At 34.8% G+C, this 15,159-nt stretch overlaps 1 protein-coding gene across 6 annotated transcripts in view; it reads left to right on the top strand.

Annotated features, from left to right (window-relative positions):
• The window catches only part of LOC133646929 (proton myo-inositol cotransporter-like), a 31,349-nt gene extending 16,190 nt beyond the window's left edge, over positions 1–15,159 (top strand). For 4 of the 6 annotated variants that reach the window (XM_062042864.1, XM_062042866.1, XM_062042865.1 and 1 more), the window contains exons 7-12: positions 2,371–2,485; positions 6,584–6,709; positions 6,780–6,898; positions 9,077–9,229; positions 11,445–11,611; positions 14,576–15,159. In XM_062042864.1, coding sequence (XP_061898848.1) covers positions 2,371–2,485; positions 6,584–6,709; positions 6,780–6,898; positions 9,077–9,229; positions 11,445–11,611; positions 14,576–14,722 — 827 coding nt within the window. In that variant the 3' untranslated portion in view covers positions 14,723–15,159. Of the gene's footprint in view, positions 1–2,370; positions 2,486–6,583; positions 6,710–6,779; positions 6,899–9,076; positions 9,230–11,444 lie in introns of all 6 variants that reach the window. The other 2 variants (XM_062042868.1, XM_062042869.1) reach the window with 2 other exon arrangements.

Raw genomic sequence — 15,159 nt, 5'->3', positions numbered from 1 at the left:
GGGGGAAATATTGCATATTTTGTGTGATGGCCATATATAAAAACAAAGTTTTCTTTGACAAAAAGGGCATAAAATAAACATAACCAAAAAACATAAAGAAATTAATAAAAAAGTTATAATCGACGGATAGATCTGAAGTTGATCTAGAGATTTGAGTGCTGAAAGTAAAAAAACAACTTTATGACTTATTTTTAACACTTTTATGCATGGGACCCTTTTGGATCCTCAATCATTTTAGTGTGATTGTTTTTTTTTTTTAACTGTTTTTACTCAAAAAATAATAATGAATTACAATCCATGTTGTTATGAATTATTGACCAATTAAAGGCTCCAATTACTTCACATAAAATATTCCACTTTCAAATATTTTTGGTGAAAAAATATTGCATATTTTGTGTGATGGCCAAATATAAAACTAAGTTTTCTTTGACAAAAAGGGCATAAAATTAACAAAACAAAGAAAATAATAAAAACTTATAATCGATGGATAGATCTGAAATTGATCTAGAGATTTAAGTGCTGAAAGTTAAAAAAAATATATGACTTATTTTTAACACTTTTATGAGTGGGACCCTTTTTTGTGATTTAAAAAAAACTGCTCAGAAAATAATAATGAATCAAAATGAAATTGTGATCTATTCAAGGCTGGAATTACTTCACATCAAATATTCTACTTTGGAATATTTTTGGGGAAAATATCGCATATTTTGTGTGTTTGCCATATAAAAACCAAAAAAGGCAACAAATACATTAAAAAAATGATAAAAACCTATATTTGATGTATAGACCTGAAGTTTGTCTAGAGATTTAAGTCGTAAAAAAAAAAGTATGACTTTTTACACCTTTATGAGTGGGACCCTTTTGTATCCCCAATAATTTTAGTGTGATCTGAAAAAAAAAGTGCTCAGAAAATAATAATGAATCAAAATCAAATGTTTACCTATTCAAGCCTGGTATTACTTCACATCAAATATTCTACTTTGGAATATTTTGGGGGAAAATATTGCATATTTTGTGTGTTTGCCATATAAAAACAAAAAAAGGCAAAAAATACATAAAAAATAAATAAAAACCTATAATCGATGTATAAATCTGAATTTGATCTAGAGATTTAAGTATTAAAAACAAATGTAAGACTTATTTTTACACCTTTATGAGTGGGACCCTTTTGGATCCCCAATAATTGTAGTCTGATTAAAAAAAAAAAAAAAAAGGGCTCAGAAAATAAAAATGAATCAAAATCAAATGTTTACCTATTCAAGCCTGGTATTACTTCACATCAAATATTCTACTTTGGAATATTTTGGGGGAAAATATTGCATATTTTGTGTGTTTGCCATATAAAAACAAAAAAAGGCAAAAAATACATTAAAAAAAAAAATAAAAACCTATAATCGATGTATAAATCTGAATTTGATCTAGAGATTTAAGTATTAAAAACAAATGTAAGACTTATTTTTACACCTTTATGAGTGGGACCCTTTTGGATCCCCAATAATTGTAGTCTGATTAAAAAAAAAAAAAAAAAGGGCTCAGAAAATAATAATGAATCAAAATGAAACGTTGACCTATTCAAGGCTGGAATTACTTCACATCAAATATTGTACTTTGTAATATTTTGTGTGTTTGCCATATAAAACCAAAAAAAGGCAAAACATCAACAAAACAAAAAATACATAAAAAAGTTATAAAAACCTGTAATCGACGTATAGATCTAAAATTGATCTAGACATTTAAGTAGTAAAAAAATGTATGACTTATTTTTACACCTTTTGTATCCTCAATAATTTTAGTGTATTTTTTTTTTTTAAATTATTGACCAATTTACTTCACAATCTCAATTACATCTTAAAAAAAAAATGGTGTCAAACAAAAAAAAGTTTAACTTCACTGATAGACCTGAGGTTGACATAGACATTTCAATGTGAGTAATAAAAGAAAAAAGAAAAAAAGTGATTAATTTTTAACATTTTAATGAATTGAGGACCAAACTGATATTGTATTGGTTTGAAAAAGAAAAAATATCAAAATGGCCCCTGCATGCTTTAATTGTTCAGTGTGCAGCCCTCAGTGGAAAAAGTTCTCCGAGCGCTCCAGAGTATGAAAGTAATGTGAGGGTTTTATGCTCCTCCATTGTTGTGTCTCTCCTGGGGTGTAGGAGGTGCCAACTTTCATTTCAACTGTTGTGTTGCCAGGCACCACAGACTTGGCGCAGGATGACGTTTTTACAACTGTCTGCATTTTCCATGACAGGCAACAATTACATCTTTCACAAAGAGTGTCAACAACACCCTTTCTAGTATCACTTTGTTGTACAGTTGAATATCTCCGTGTGACTGACACGCTGTCGTTGGTCTTTGTGTGGCGCAGGCACCGCTCTGAGTCTCTCCGTGTTGTCAGTCGGCTTCCTGCTGTCGGCGCAGAACTCTCCGGCTGTGACGCTGCGGCCGCTCGACTCCCACAACTCATCCTGCACGTTGTACAGGTGAAAAGACGCAACACTTGGGGTGACAGTCTGGTGCAGTGAGGGGGGGGGGGGGAATGCAAAACGTGCAAACGGCTTAATTGTTTCAAAAGGGAAACCGCAAATTGCTGGCAGGTAATTGTCAGCTTTGCAGCTCTTTGTAAGACGCTTAAAGCAATCTGCTTGGTTTCGATGCAAATGAAAATTTATTTGAAACATTTTCTGCTCTGGGAAAGTACCCGGTACACAACTTTCTGCTCTTAAAGGGGAACTGCACTTCACCCAATCCTTATGAGAGACAAGAAGACATAAAGGTTTTTTCTAGAGATGTCCGATAATGGCTTTTTTGCCGATATCCCATATTCCGATATTGTCCAACTCTTAATTACCGATTCCGATATCAACCGATACCGATATATACAGTCGTGGAATTAACACATTATTATGCCTAATTTTGTTGTGATGCCCCCGCTGGATGCATTAAACAATGTAACAAGGTTTTCCAAAATAAATCAACTCAAGTTATGGAAAAAAGTGCCAACGTGGCACTGCCATATTTATTATTGAAGTCACAAAGTGCATTATTTTTTTTAACATGCCTCAAAACAGCAGCTTGGAATTTGGGACATGCTCTCCCTGAGAGAGCATGAGGAGGTTGAGGTGGGCGGGGTTGAGGTGGGGGGTGTATATTGTAGCGTCCCGGAAGAGTTAGTGCTGCAAGGGGTATCTGGGTATTTGTTATGTTGTGTTACGGTGCGGATGTTCTCCCGAAATGTGTTTGTCATTCTTGTTCGGTGTGGGTTCACAGTGTGGCGGATATTTGTAACAGTGTTAAAGTTGTTTATACGGACACCCTCAGTGTGACGTGTATGGCTGTTGACCAAGTATGTCTTGCATTCACTTGTGCGTGTGAAAAGCCGTAGATATTATGTGATTGGGCCGGCACACAAAGGCAGTGCCTTTAAGGCACGCCCCCAATATTGTTGTCCGGGTGGAAATCGGGAGAAATTCGGGAGAATGGTTGCCCCGGAAGATTTTCGGGAGGGGCGCTGAAATTCGGGAGTCTCCCGGGAAAATCAGGAGGGTTGGCAAGTATGACTGGGAGACGCAACTGCTCTGTACTTCTCCCTACGTCCGTGTACCACTCCGTACAGGCGTTTTAAAAAGTCATACATTTTACTTTTTGAAACCTATACCGATAATTTCCGATATTACATTTTTAAGCACTTATTGGCCGATATTATCGGACATCTCTAGTTTTTTTTATTTTTTTGCATTCTAACATGTAAAAATCAGCTCGCTCTTGGTGGCTAGCAAGGTCGCTACCTCTAAATCACTTTAAAAAATGCATTCTAAACTGTCAACAATACTTACTTTTACGTTCTGTAAGCTGTATAATAACCAAACTGTAGCAACATTGTTATTGTAAGAGCGAACACTGAGGGACTCTTTTTCTAGCGTAGGCATGCTTCTGTATTAGTCGTAAAAGCTAGCTACGGAAAGAGATAATCTAGCTTCTACCGCAACACGAAGCGCGTTTTTAGAGTTTGTAATGCACAACACTGTGATAAGACACCAATTTGTACTGACTGAAAAAAATTACCAATCAAATTACAGTATCTGTAAAGTATTATTTCATGTTTTGTTGTACTGCAGTTGTAAAAACACGCATGGCATGATGCGTGTATCATTATTAATGTTAAAGTGTGACTCACTTGATAGATAGTTGTGCGTTTGGTCCCGATGACCTTTGTTCCGGTTTATTTGGGTAAGCACTCCATTTATGTCGAGTAGCCTGGCTTAAAATTCCACATTTACACCATCAAAGTCACTTTCACCTCACTCTCTCTCGGCGTCTGTCCGCTCCAACGTCTCACTCTCCCTTCGTGCTGGCTTCTAGAAGAAGCAGTTCATCCTCAGTATATTCAGCTTCAAAAAGATAAGGTTGTGGATCCTCATTTGTCCAAAAATAGTCATTGTCGTCTGTTATCGATTCTGCCATAATTAGAAAACACACCAGCATAGTTATTTTGTACTATTTACTTTGTTCTGCTCAAACAATTGTATGTATTAAAAAAAAATTAGGAAGCAGTTTGAATTTTATTTTGATATTGTTAACCTGTCAATACTACTCACCATAAATAAATCAAAATATGTACAGTTAACACATGTGATTGGTATCGGAATCGGCAGCATAAGTCCCTGATCTGGGCGTTCCTAATGCCAACACTTTGTGCTGCGTACCCTTGCAAAATACTGGCAATAAGTACATTTCAAAACAATAATATTAAGAAATTGTTATGTATTAACAGCACATTCGTTGCAAGTTATGATTTATTTTCAATTTTTAAGGCATTGTATTGGCATAAATGGGAAAGTGGACCCAAGTAGGATGGCCGCCATGTAGGCACGTTACTTAGCATGATTGCATTTCTACTTTTATTTATCAGTTTTTGAAAGGCCTTGCATAATCTATTTACTCAAATGTCACCTTTTTTTAATATATTTTACTGAGGCTTGTGGAATTTTAACATCTGTAACAAACCTGAGTCCGACGTAGGTCAGTATAAAACATGCGAATATGGCTGAACAAAATATTAACAATGGCAGCACGCTGCTTTTTGTGAATGCTAAATAGGAAAAGCCGAAGTGAAATGCTAACAGTTAGCATGCTAGCCAGATAGCATCAAGTAACAAAAAATATGAGCAAAATGAGCGAAAATATATATTTTTTAAAGAACTACAAAATGCAATTTCGGTAGAAATTTCGCATGAATGCTGAAGAGCCAAAGCCGAAATGAAATGCTAACAGTAAGCAGGCCAGCCAGATAGCATCAAGTAACAGAAAATATGAGTAAAATGTGCGAAAATAGCTAGCATGCTAACAGTACGCTGCAAAAAAGAGCTGACAAAATATATTTTTTAAAGAACTAGAAAATGCGATTTCGGTAGAAATTTTCGTGTGAATGCTAAAGAGCCAAAGTGAAATGCTAACAATTAGCATGCTAGCCAGATAGCATCAAATAACAGAAAATATGAGCAAAACGAGCGAAAAAGTATATTTTATAAAGAGCTATAATTTCTGTGGAAATTTTGCGTAAATGCTGCAGAGCCAAAGCCGAAGTGAAATGCTAACAGTTAGCATGCTAGCCAGATAGCATCAAGTAACAAAAAATATGAGCAAAATGAGCGAAAGTATTTTCTTTTTAAAGAAATAGAAAATGCAATTTCGGTAGAAATTTTGCGTGAATGCTGAAGAGCCAAAGCCGAAGTGAAATGCTAACAGTAAGCATGCCAGCCAGATAGCATCAAGTAACAGAAACTATGAGTAAAATGAGCGAAAAGAGCTAGCATGCTAACAGTACGCTGCAAAAAAGAGCTGACAAAATATATTTTTTAAAGAACTAGAAAATGCGATTTCGGTAGAAATTTTCGCGTGAATGCTAAAGAGCCAAAGTGAAATGCTAACAATTAGCATGCTAGCCAGATAGCGTCAAATAACAGAAAATATGAGCAAAACGAGCGAAAAAGTATATTTTATAAAGAACTATAATTTCTGTAGAAATTTTGCGTAAATGCTGCAGAGCCAAAGCAGAAGTGAAATGCTAACAGTTAGCATGCTAGCCAGATAGCATCAAGTAACAGAAAATATGAGCGAAAAAGCTAGCATGCTAACAGTACGCTGCACAAAAGAGCTGACAAAATATTTTTTTAAAGAACGAGAAAGTGCAATTTCGGTAGAAATTTTACGTGAATGCTGAAGAGCCAAAGCCGAAGTAAAATGCAGTTCGCATGCTAGCCAGATAGCATCAAGTAACAGAAAATATGAACAAAATGAGCAGGACGCTGCAAAAAAAGAGCTGACAAAATATTGCTTTCGTCTTATCCGCTTGTCTTTGTCCGTTGACATATTTCAGCGGGAGGACTAAGTATTCCAAGAGTGTTTTCAAGCTCCGGCTGCTCCTTGGCATTATCGCTCGCCCAAGACTGGACTTTACTGTGTTTGTTTACAGAGTAGACGCCATAAACACTTCCTGTGTCTGAATTCTGTACCCACTGACCGTTTGTTGTTTCTGCTCATACATTCGTCCAATATTCTTGTGCTTCTTTGCCCTGCAGGACCTGCTCCGACTGCATGTTGAACCCCGCCTGTGGATTTTGCTATCGCCAGAACAGCAGCGACATATTTGACTCCACCTGCCTTGCCGCCAACCCCACGTCCAGCGACCACTCAGCATGGGGACGGTCGGTTATTAACTTCCTGTTTGTGTCTGTGACTGCCCTTGTCCTCATTAATGCAATGTTCCTCATGCAGGTGCTTCAACCAGACGGATGCGCCAGAGAGTCCAATCTGGGCTTACAACTACTGTCCGACTTTATACTCCTGGGTGGTCCTGGCGGGCCTCCTCCTCTACCTGATGTCTTTTGCTCCAGGTGTGCACGCGCTCACTCTTACTGCCGTCATGCGGCGCTTCCTTCCAACTTTGAGGACACATTCCTAACTGTCATGCAAGATATAAAGACAACCAGTGGCATGCAAGGAAGGATGCCCCAACTGCGACCCGGGGCTTTTAAAAAAATGTGTACAGTACACAAGCTATTTATCATAATCAGTATATAATTGATTTATTTTCACAAAAAGAAATGCTGAAAAAATTCCTCAACTTGAGGTATTTTAATTTAAATTCATTACATTATTGATAGGATGAATAACCCAAAAAAGTGGCTTTATAGTCATTTATTGTTTTTAACAGACCTGAACGGATGAAGTCTGTTTTATTTCCTAAAATAATATGAAAACAATAAGAAAATTGTTCTAATCAGTATTTGTTGCTTTTCCTATATTTCAGACAATATAAATTAAATAAAACAGAGCCATCAATCACGGTGCTAGCATGTTATCAATAATCATTATATGAATTTTGAATACAGTAAAATCATTGTACGTGTAATATTTCATTATATTGCTTTTAAATACAATGTACACATTGTATGTAAATTAGATCATTATCGATCTTTTACGAACTGAATTGGTTGTTTAACATGGTTCGTAAATCGAAAAGTTTGTATAGTAAAGCATATTTACCCTTAGGAAACAATCTAAACATGAATAATTGGTTCCAGCCTCGAGAAACGTCCTGTTTTAATAGAAAAATGCACACTTTGAAGACACTATGTATACATATACGTATATACATCCATCCATTTTCTACCGCTTGTCCCGTTTGGGGTTGCGGGATATGTATATGTGTATATGTATAAGTGTATATATACATATTTATGTATATATACATAAAAAACACAAAGCGTTAAATATTAGGAGCCCACAAAAACTGATTCTCGTCCGAATTGCGATTGTTTTTTATCCTGATTCTAAATCTATATACTCTTAATTTTCATAAATCGGTTGGAGAAAAAAAAGTATATATATATATATGTGTGTGTGTATAAGTATATACTTATACATGTATATGTGTGTGTATATACAGTATGTGTGCATATATGTATAAAAGTGTATAAATATGTGTGTATATTGTATATATGTATATATGTGTGTATGTACAGTATATATCTAAGTGTATTTCTATATATGTATATGTATACATGTATATATGTATGTTTATATATATATACATATATATATGTATATAAGCATAAAAAACACAATGCGTTAAATATTAGGAGCCCACAAAAATGTATTCACATCCGAATCGCGATTGTTTTTTATCCTGATTCTAAATCTATATACTCTTAATTTTCATAAATCAATTAGAGAAAAAATAAATATATATTTTTATATACAGTATATGTGTGTGTGTGACTGTGTATATGTATATACTTATACATGTATGTGTGTGTATATGTGTGCATATATGTATATATGTGTATAAATATATGTGTGTACATTGTATATGTGTATATGTATATATATATGTATGTGTATTTGTATGTATGTATACATGTATATGTGTGTGTATATATATATATATATATATATATATATATATATATATATATATATATATATATATATATATATATATATAAGCATAAAAAACACAATGCTTATATAGGAGCCCACAAAAATGTATTGCACATCCGAATCGCGATAGTTTTTTATCCTGATTCTAAATCTATGTAATATTAATTTTCAAAAATCGATTAGAGGAAAATAAATAAATAAATATATATGTATTTTTTTTAATACACCTTTTTCAAAAGACATGTTTATGCCATCTCCATGCAACCAGGAGAAGCTTTTGTAACCTGTAACCTGTTTTGAAAAAGTTTCATTATAATTATCAAACCAAATAATTTGTTGCAAAAATCGGTTTGAATCGAGAACCTTGTTAAATCTAGAATGGATTCTGAATCGAATCGTCACCACGAGAATCGGATCGAATCGTGAGGTGCCCAAAGACTCAAACCCCACATAGATATAACTTTAATCAATCACAATTCACACAATATTTTTGACATCCCCAGTTCTTTCATGCACAAAATGTATGAAAGTGGGCCCTCCATCCTTCAGTTTTTTTTGCCTGTGTCCCTCGCTAGAAAAGGTGCAGTGTGTTCCTAATGTGTGTGTGTGTGTGTGGTTTTTTTTATTAGGAATGGGTCCCATGCCGTGGACCATCAACTCCGAGATCTACCCACTCTGGGCCCGCAGCACTGGCAACGCCTGCTCGGCTGGCATCAACTGGATCTTCAACGTCATCCTGTCGCTCACCTTCCTCCATGTCGCGGAGCTGCTCACCTATCAAGGTAACACAGGACAGTGTTAGCAGAGTGTTTTACCACCTTGCAGCAAAATGGAACGCTTTACAGCAGGGGGTCTCCAAACTTGTTCCCCTGAGGGCCGCACACTGAAAACTGAAAACGTTCCATATTTGTATTTTTCATTTTCAAAACCAATACAATGTAAAGATTTTTTGTAAGATCAGCTTCAAGAATATCTTTAAATATAAAGTAAAAAAATATTTTTTTAATATTTTATACCATTTTTGTCAAGGAAAACTAAGTGTAATATTTGATGTGAAGTGATGTGAGCCCTAAATAAGGCAATAATTCATAACAACATTGATTCTAATTCATTATTATTTATTGAGCAATGAACGTTTTTAAAAGTAAAGTTATTTCGGATCCAAAAAGGCCCCACTCATAAAAGTGTTAAAAATAAGTCATATATATATATATATATATATATATATATATATATATATATATATATATATATATATATATATATATATATATATATATATATACACACAGTGTTTCCCATAAACTGGAAAGATACCTGTGGCGGTGGGGGCGTGGCTATGGGCGTGGCCACCATGACATCATCGAGTAATTTGCATAATTTACTACAATGATATGATTTTCTCTAAAAAGGCTCAAAAAATTTATACTTACTAATTAATAATAACAGTTTTGTTTTAAACGTCCATCCATCCATCCATCCACCCATTTTACAATATAATTACAACACTTTATGTACATATTTATATACAGATTTGAACAATAAGTTATTCACTGAAATATATTTATTAATTGTGGTTCTTACAAAAAATATATCTTATAAAATATAAAAGCTAAAATGTCTCTTAAAGCTCTGCCCCTTTAATTAGTGCATACTAAATAATTTAACTTTAGCCTACTACTACAACCATATTATTTACCAGCAACATAAAGTGAAACAGAGGCAAAGGTGTCCTGCCACAGTCAGTAACAAATAAACAGAAAACAGTAGTGGTCAAATACAAATAAGGCAAAAAGAGAAGTATCCTACACTTCTCTTTTGTAAAGTAAATCCGAACAGCCTATATGGGCATCTACATCAACTATATGATTTGCCTGAGAAGCTGGACAGGACAACAACAACAACAACAAAAAATATAAAAATATTATTTTATTTATTTATTTATTTGTGGCGGACGTGATTCTTTCGTGGCGGGCCGCCACAAATAAATGAATGTGTGGGAAACATATATATATATATATATATATATATATATATATATATATATATATATATATATATATATATATATATATATATATATATATATATATATATATATATATATATATATATATATACATACACACACACACACACACGTATAGACATATGTATATACAGTACAGGCCAAAAGTTTGGACACACCTTCTCATTTCCATGCGTTTTCTTTATTTTCAAGACTATTCACATTGTAGATTGTCACTGAAGGCATCAAAACTATGACACCAGTGAAGTGAAAAACATTTCAGGTGACTACCTCTTGAAGCTCATGGAGAGAATGCCAAGAGAGTGCGAAAAAGTAATCAGAGCAAAGGGTGGTTATTTTGAAGAAACTAGAATATAAAACATGTTTTCAGTTATTTCACCTTTTTTTGTCAAGTACATAACTCCACATGTGTTCATTCATAGTTTTGATGCCTTCCGTGACAATCTACAATGTAAATAGTCATGAAAAAAAAGAAAACGCATTGAATGAGAATGTGTCCAAACTTTTGTCCTGTACTGTATATATGAAATGTACAGTATATATGTATGTATTTCTATACGTATATACATGTATGTACTTCTATATGTATATACATGTTTATATATATATATACAGTATATGTGTGTGCATGTATTCATTTTTGTGTATATATATATATATTTATATATGTATGTATGTATATACATTTATATATATATATATATATATATATATATATATATATATATATATGTATATATATATATATATATATATTTTTTAATATATATATATTTTAAAATCTGCTTAGTGAGAAGAGTTATCTTATCAGACAGAAAATAAGTAAATATCACCCTTATTTGAGATATTTAATCTTACTTAGATTTCAGTTTTTGCAGTGAACCCAAGAACCTGAGTGGCTAAAGAGAGGGTCCCAATAATAGAAAAATGGCCGCTTAGCGCTGACTTTTCGACTGTCCCCCCCGCAGGCATCTTCTTCCTGTACACGGGATTCACGGTGCTGGGCTTCCTCTTCATCCTGTGCTGCCTGCCGGAGACGAGGGGCCTGCAGCTAGAGGACATCGAGAACCTGTTCATGGGCCCGCTGTGCTCCTGCGGGGACGGCTTAAACTTCAGGAACACCCAGTACAAACGGGTAAAAGGCAGCAATTACTCCCCCTCGGACAACGAGGCCTCCGACATAGACTAGGTTTCGGGAGAGGGGCTCTGCGTGTCCGTCTTGTGGATTTCTCACCTCTTTTCTTGGTTTTTGAGGACTTGGGAAGCCTGTTGAAGCCATGAGAAAAATAATGACACGCTGCCCCCTAGTGGCGAAGGGCGAAAAATTAGCAATGTTTGCACAAACTGATCATTTTTATTATTTTTAATTTGGTTTCCTAATGGCACCTTCACACTCAGTCAACTCTCTCATCGCTTCCTCTGTGCCTCTGAGGCACTCGGTACCATTCCCTTCCTGACCAATCAAGACTCTCACTACAAAGTGATGACGTTGTAGTGGAGTTTCTTTAAATCAAGGGTGCTCAAACCTTTTCCACTGAGGGCCACACACTGACAAATCAAAGGATGCGGGGGCCATTTTGGTCGTTTTCACCTTCAAAACCAGTGCACTATATCGATTTTTACAAAGAACTAATGCAATTTTGGTGGAAATTTTGTGTGAATGCTGAAGAGTCAAAACCCAAGTGAAATGCTAACAGTTAGCATGCTAGCCAGGTAGCATCAAGTAACAAAAAATATGAGCAAAATGAGCGAAAAAGTTGTTTTTTTTTTACAAAGAACTACAAAATGCGATTTCGGTAAGACATTTTGTGTGAATGCTGAAGAGCCAAAGTCCAGGTGAAATGTTAATAGTTAGCATGCTAGCCAGATAGCATCAAGTAACAGAAAATATGAACAAAAGAAGCGGAAAAAAGCTAGCATGCTAACAGTACACGCTACAAAAAAGTGATGACAAAATATTTTTTTCAAGAACTACAAAATGCGATTTCGGTTGAGATTTTGTGTTAATGCTAAAGAGCCAAAGCCGAAGTGAAATGCTAACAGTTAGCATGCTAGCTAGATAGCATCAAGTAACAAAAAAAATTTGCAAATTTTTTTTTTTTTTTTTTTTTTTTTTTTTAAGAACTAGAAAATGCAATTTCGGTAGAAATTTTGCGTGAATGCTGAAGAGCCAAACCCGAAGTAAAATGCTAACAGTTAACGTGCTAGGCAGATAGCATGAAGTAACTAAGCTAGCATGCTAACAGTACGCTGTAAAAAAGAGCTGACCAAATTTTTTTTTTTAAAGAACTACAAAATGCAATTTCGGTAAGAAATTTTGTGTGAATGCTGAAGATCCAAAGCCCAAGTGAAATGCTAATAGTTAGCATGCTAGCCAGATAGCATCAAGTAACAGAAAATATGAGCAAAAGAAGCGGAAAAAAGCTAGCATGCTAACAGTACACGCTGCAAAAAAGAGCTGACAAAATATTTTTTTCAAGAACTACAAAATGCGATTTCGGTTGAGATTTTGTGTTAATGCTAAAGAGCCAAAGCCAAACTGAAATGCTAACAGTTAGCATGCTAGCTAGATAGCATCAAGTAACAAAAAAAATGAGCTAATTTATTATTTTTTAAATTTTTTGAAAGAACTAGATAATGCAATTTCGGTAGAAATTTTGCGTGAATGCTGACGAGCCAAACCCCAAGTGAAATGCTAACAGTTAACATGCTAGGCAGATAGCATCAAGTAACAGAAAATATGAGCGAAAAAGCTAGCATGCTAACAGTACACGCTGCAAAAAAGAGCTGACAAAATATTTTTTTAAAGAACCAGAAAATGCGATTTTGGTAGAGATTTCGTGTGAATGCTAAAGAGCCAAAGCTGAAGTGAAATGCTAATAGTTAGCATGCTAGCCAGATAGCATCAAGTAACAGAAAATATGAGCAAAAGAAGCGGAAAAAAGCTAGCATGCTAACAGTACACGCTGCAAAAAAGAGCTGACAAAATATTTTTTTCAGGAACTACAAAATGCGATTTCGGTTGAGATTTTGTGTTAATGCTAAAGAGCCAAAGCCAAATTGAAATGCTAACAGTTAGCATGCTAGCTAGATAGCATCAAGTAACAAAATAATTAGCAATTTTTAATTTTTTTTAAGAACTACAAAATGCAATTTCGGTAGAAATTTTGCGTGAATGCTGGCGAGCCAAACCCGAAGTGAAATGCTAACAGTTAACATGCTAGGCAGATAGCATCAAGTAACAGAAAATATGAGCGAAAAAGCTAGCATGCTAACAGTACGCCGCAAAAAAAAGCTGACAGCAGTATATGACACTCAGGTCTATACATGCTAAATTAGCTTGAAAAGTGAGCATGCTAAAATGCTAACTGGAACATGCTTCAAATACTAAGATATATTACTCTGTGTGTACATGATGGATCGTTTTAAATGCTAGCATGCTAATATTAGCATACCTCAGGTACCAAAATGTGACTGAGGTGTCAACCTACACAATTAGCTTAAAAAAAAAAGCTAGCATGCTAACCGGTATAAATGGGAGACCGGGCTTTCTGCTCCGCCACTCCCAGTTTGTGGAACGCTCTTCCTGACCACCTGAGGGCACCACAGACTGTGAATGCTTTGAAAAAAGGCTTAAAAACCCTTCTTTAAAAAAAAAAAAAAAAAGCCTCTTTTTTTTTTAGATATACGCATACTAGTTCTAGCTATTAGGCTGTTCTAGTTTTTATTTTTATTTATTTTTGTTATCTTTTTATTTATTTATTTTTTAAATACACTGTAGCACTTTGAGGTTGTTTGCTCAATGTTAAGTGTTTTTTTTAATAAATAAAATCTATTATTATTATTATTCCTCAAGTAACAAAATATTTGACACCGCGGTGAACACCTTCAAAATTAGCAAAAAAGCTAGCGTGCTAGCTTTAAAATGCTAACAGTTGTGGCCCCACTTTGGACACCCCTGCTTTAAAATGTCGACCACATTCCTGAGTCATGCCAGTGTTTGGTGCTTAGTCATGGTATGGCTGCTATCGTGGGAGAGATGGCACTTTTTAATGGTAGCACACCACATTGACTCCAGTGGCTCTGAAAATGTTTCTAGAAAGACCAGGACTTGACCCCAGCCGACTACGGAGCAACGGGCTCAGACATGGGCATAGCGTACATCACTGTAAGTACTGCATTCTCCTCAAACTGTCAGCGGACCTCGGCGGAGGTACAACCCCGTGACAAAAGTTCCATTTTTTAAAGCTTTTTATTGTTAATGCTGAATGGTTTTTTTTTAACGTGTAACCTTCTTTATTTCCACAGCTGAAGTGAGCAACTAAATGTATTTTTTCCTCTGCATTGTCTGCTCTCCAGATGTACTCAAAACAGTCCTCTTTATTTCAATATGAAGAATATGGCTACAGTCAGTCATCAGATTCATATTTATTTATGCATATTATTCAATACCGGGTGGCTACAAAGAATATATATGGATTGTTGGAGATTGTTTTGCACAAAGCTTGGATATATTCTGGTAGTTCTGGTTTTACAATGGGTTTGTTTTAATTGTATTGACCATTTTAATCATGTTTACATATCATAAATGTGCCTCAAATTGCTTGAATACACAACCAAAAGTTGTACAGATCTGGTAAAAAAAAAAACAATATATGTATATATATATATGTGTATATGTAA

This window comes from Entelurus aequoreus, linkage group LG03, assembly GCF_033978785.1.
Source record: "Entelurus aequoreus isolate RoL-2023_Sb linkage group LG03, RoL_Eaeq_v1.1, whole genome shotgun sequence".
Classification (NCBI taxonomy): Eukaryota; Metazoa; Chordata; class Actinopteri; order Syngnathiformes; family Syngnathidae; genus Entelurus; species Entelurus aequoreus.
This window is presented reverse-complemented; position numbering and strand designations above follow the sequence as displayed.